Source organism: Lactuca virosa, chromosome 5 (genome assembly GCF_052849685.1).
Source record: "Lactuca virosa cultivar CGN04683 chromosome 5, Lactuca_virosa_CGN04683_v6, whole genome shotgun sequence".
Lineage (NCBI taxonomy): Eukaryota > Viridiplantae > Streptophyta > Magnoliopsida > Asterales > Asteraceae > Lactuca > Lactuca virosa.
The window spans coordinates 463,375,921-463,380,351 of NC_136430.1; the positions used below are offsets into that span (position 1 = coordinate 463,375,921).

Genomic DNA, 4,431 nt, shown 5'->3' on the forward strand with positions numbered 1-4,431 from the left:
ATGATATATGGGTCGTCGTGGATTGATTGACCATGAGCGCCCATTTCCTAGTCATTCGGGAGAGTTCATCGGCCGATGTATATATCCGCGAGATCGTTGCTCGCCAGGGGGTGTCAGTCTCTATTGTCTCAGACGGTGATGTGCGATTCACCTCCCGTTTATGGCAGAAGTTCCATGAGGAACTGGGCACGAGACTGCATTTTAGCACCACATACCATCCACAGACAGATGGACAGAGCGAGCAGACCATTCAGACTCTTGAGGATATGTTGAGGGCTCGTGTCATTGATTTTGGTGGGAGCTGGGACTCCTATCTACCCCTTTCAGAGTTCACCTACACTAACAACTTTCACTCCGGCATTGGTGCTCCACCTTTTGAGTTTTTGTATGGATGGAGATGTCGTACCCCCGTCTGTTGGGGTGAGGTTGGTCACAGGGTGATGGGTCGGACCGAGGTGGTCCTATAGACTACCGAGATGATACAGCAGATCAGGCAGTGGTTGCAGACCGCGCAGAGTCGGAAAAAGAGTTACGCCGACCGGTGCCGATCTGAGTTAGAGTTTCAGGTCGGTGAAATGGTGTTACTGAAGGTCTCACCCAGGAAGGGTGTGATCCGTTTCAGGAAGAGGGGAAAGTTGGGTCCCCGATACATCGGGCCATTCAGGATTATTTTCAGGGTTGGCAAGGTGGCGTATAGACTAGATCTTCCGGAGGACCTCAGTCAGATTCACAACACTTTCCACGTCTCACAGTTGCGGAAGTGCATATTAGACGAGGATGCGGTCGTGTCGTTGGATGACATTTAGGTGGACCTCGGAGCCGGAGGCGGAGATACGGGAGCATTATCCAGATCTGTTTGTTGCAACAGACTTCGAGGACGAACTCTAGGTCAAGTGGGGGAGATTTGTAACATCCCGGAATTTGTAGGTGTTTCTGGATCCTCCCTTTTGTTATTATTTTGTCATTTTTAGTCCTTGGGGATGGAAGGGCGTAGCCATCTGATGCCCTAATGGCTAATAATGTAATTTTGGATCAGGAGGAGTACGTTGCGCATAAATAAGGGTACGCTGAGCGTACTAGGCACGCCCTAGTATGCTGGGCGTACTCACGTCAGGTGGAAACCCTAATATTTAGGGTTTGGGTGGTATATAAGTATCCTTATGATCTCATAACCCTCTACCATTTCAGCCTCCATAGTCTTGAGCCGTTTTCCCCAAACCCTAACCTCTCTCTTGAGTGTATGAGCTAAAAGTGTGTGTTTTGAGTAGTTGAAGAAGAAGAAGTTTCATCAAGGTGTTGGAGAAGTGAGGCAAGCTTGAAGATCTAAGGTTATCTTGTTCTCTAGAAACTCCAGGAGGTAAAAAGCTTCTGCCTTTATGATTATATGATGTAGATCTTGCCTTGTTAGCTTTATAACACCTTTCTTATCCCAAAAAGTCCCAATATTGTGCGTGTTATGTTTTGGACGTGTTAAGCTGTCCTTTCAGACCCTAGGAAGGGTTCTAAGTGATAAAAATGAGGTCCCAATGGCTAGAAGTGTTCCATGCAAGTGGTAGAAAGGTCTTAATGGATCAAGACCTTGAATTAAGGACTTTCTGGACGTTCAAAGTCTTAAAGTTTGAGACTTTATGGTTCTAAGACACATGGATCTGGAATTTGGGCTTAAGTGCTTAAGCCATTAAGCACTTATTTAAGTTTTGAGAACAGCGAGGGTACGCCCCGCGTACGCAGTCAACATCCCCGCTTTCCAGTTAACACGAGGCTCGTGTACGCCCCGCATTGCTTCGGAGTACACCCAACGTATGTCTTCTGTTGGGCTTTTGCGATTTGGGCTTCGGGATTTGGGCCATCTTTGGGCCAGTTGGTTTGGACCCCTATTGGACTTTTTGAATAGTAGTGTCTTGGGCCAAATATTGAAATGGATCTTAGGATGAGGCCCAATTAGAGAGTTGGGTCCAATTTGGAAAATTGGGCCAATTATGGGCCTTATATATTGGGCTTTTGGATTAAGGAATTGGAGTAGGGCCTTGGCCCAACTTAAGGAAAGGATAGAATGGACTGTTACCATATATTTGGACCCTTAGCCAAGATTGGTATTCAACTGTTGACTTAGTGTTCGTTTATTGTGATAGTTTGGGATTCTCGGTGAGTCAGCAGTCGGAGATTTCAGTACAGTTCGGCATTGTGAGGTGAGTTCTTCTCACTATATCAACAGGGTCTAAGGCACTAAGGCCGTCCCTTTTTGGATTGTATCCTGGTTATAGGATGATGATTTGTTTAGTGATCTGTTCGATCTGTATCGTGGTTATAGGATGATGATATGTTTAGTGATCTGTTAGATCGGTATCCTAGTATATAGGATGATGCTATGATTAGTGATCTGTAGATCTGTATGACTGTCTGTACATGCTAGCTAGCGTATGAAATTTATGTGTTGATTGTGTGATTACGGATGGGTTGAGGCGGTCCTGCTTCGTGCTCTAGACCAACAGACCTAGGGCGGCCCGAATAGACTGAATGCCCATCGGGGCGTACCTGTCAAGCTGAAGGCCCGGAGAATGGTCCAGATAGGTTGAAGGCCCTGTAGGGAAGACCAGACATACTGAAGGTTATGAGAGTGAGCCAGATAGACTGAAGGCCCGGTGAGGGCGGTCCTGTCATACTGAAGACTCTATATGCATATTGTTTGTTATGATATTGTTCTAGTTTGTATGGCGTTGGTATTTTGGGGGAACTCACTAAGCTTCGGGCTTACAGTTGTTGATTTTGTTTCAGGTACTTCGAATGATATTGGGATGGAAAAGACTTGATCTTGCACCTCCTCACATTTTATGAATTTGATTATGGGATTCTCTGATATGAAACTATTTTGAAAACATTTTGTAATAACTAATGGTTTTTGGATGTTTGTAAAAGTTTTAAATTTGCATGAATTTTATGGCTGTTACATAAACACTGGTATAACTGATAATCACTAATACCATGTTGTGGGCATCGGACCAGCAGCTTCTTGAACCGCTCCCAATAAGTGTGGACAACTTATCTTTTCCCTTGCTTTATACTGAGAATCTCTCTGCGCAGATTTGACACTTTCGCCTCAGGAAAATATCTCTCCAGAAAAAGTTTGGCGAGTTTGTTCCAGCTTGTTATCGAACCAGACGGGAGGTCATATAACCACTCCTTTGTTGCATCTTGAACTAATAAAGGAAATTCCCTTAGTTTGATATGGTCTCCAGTAACTGCATGGGGCTTCATTCCAGAACAGACGACATGGAATTCATTGAGAAATTTGTAAGGGTCTTCATTCTCAAGGCGTTGGAATGGGGGCATCAGATGGATTAAACCAGATTTGAGCTCAAAGTTTTTAGCTTCTGGAAATGTGATACATAGAGGTTGGTGGGTAACCTCTTGTGTTGCCCATTTGCGAAGAGTCTTTTCAGCATCATCTCCATTTTCGCTCATGGTGATTTCTGTTTCCGGTTCTGAATCAGAAGATTCAGGTGTTTCAGATTTGATGAAAGAGGTAGGTGAGTAATTCTTGAATGGAATGGTGGAAGGTGAGGAGGGGGTGCTTTTGGAAAAGGAAGGAATGAGGCTTCAGGTTCGTACCACAAGGGAGTGCCTTGTGGTGTGGGTGTTTTATAGTGTGATGGGGGAGAGGAGGTTGGGGTTCCTACTTGCTTCTTCCGAAGTTTTGCCTCCTTCTTTAGCTTCCTAGCAGTCTTCTCAATCTCTGGATCAAAAATTAGATCACCTGTACGTGAAGATCTTGGCATAAAACTATTAGTGTTTACCGCGTCCCCGACAACGGCGCCAATTTGTTAAAACCGTTGTCGTGCATGATGTGACATCCCCATTTTCACGGCCAAAAAAGACCTATTTGTTTATGCTTTATTTTCAAATCAGAGTAACCTTTTAAATAAAATTGTTGCGGAATTTGTTCCCAAAAGAAAATATGATAAAGATTTATCAAATCATTTCCGAAAAAATGTATTTCATTATATTAAAGCCTCAGGATGTCATTGTTAATACAGATTAAAAGCATAAACAGTACAACATAGGCTTTACAACATTTATTTGTATCTACTGGCCTATAATCCATAATTCTCTCGTCAAGTCATCCAACTATGATCTTGTGCCACTACTTGTAATACAAGAAACTGAGTGGGTCAGGCTTGGGAGTCTGGTGAGCACAGAGGGTTTTCAACCCACAATAATTAAGTTTATTAATTTCATCAAACCAAACAAACCCGATTACTCGTTCCCGTTATCCTCACTTTACGTCCCTAAGACATCTATTATAAGGGACCTAGCCTAAGGATTTTCATCGGGGAGACAACACCGCTTAGGGGATACCTCTGGAATTTATGTCAAATAAGGCAACCATGAGGGGGATGGAGTACTTCTGGCGAACATGGAGTTCAAATAAAC

General features: G+C 43.8%; 1 protein-coding gene across 1 annotated transcript; it reads right to left on the minus strand.

Moving 5' to 3' along the window:
- Positions 1-3,039: 3,039 nt before the first annotated feature.
- LOC145114386 (uncharacterized) lies at positions 3,040-3,462 on the minus strand. The gene has a single exon (XM_079050378.1). It carries the CDS (start codon positions 3,460-3,462, stop codon positions 3,040-3,042), a length of 423 nt encoding a protein of 140 aa, XP_078906504.1.
- Positions 3,463-4,431: the final 969 nt, after the last annotated feature.

Bases quoted from the DNA above. Each gene is read 5' to 3' on its own strand.
- LOC145114386 (XM_079050378.1), bottom strand. From the start codon at position 3,462: ATGAGCGAAAATGGAGATGATGCTGAAAAGACTCTTCGCAAATGGGCA.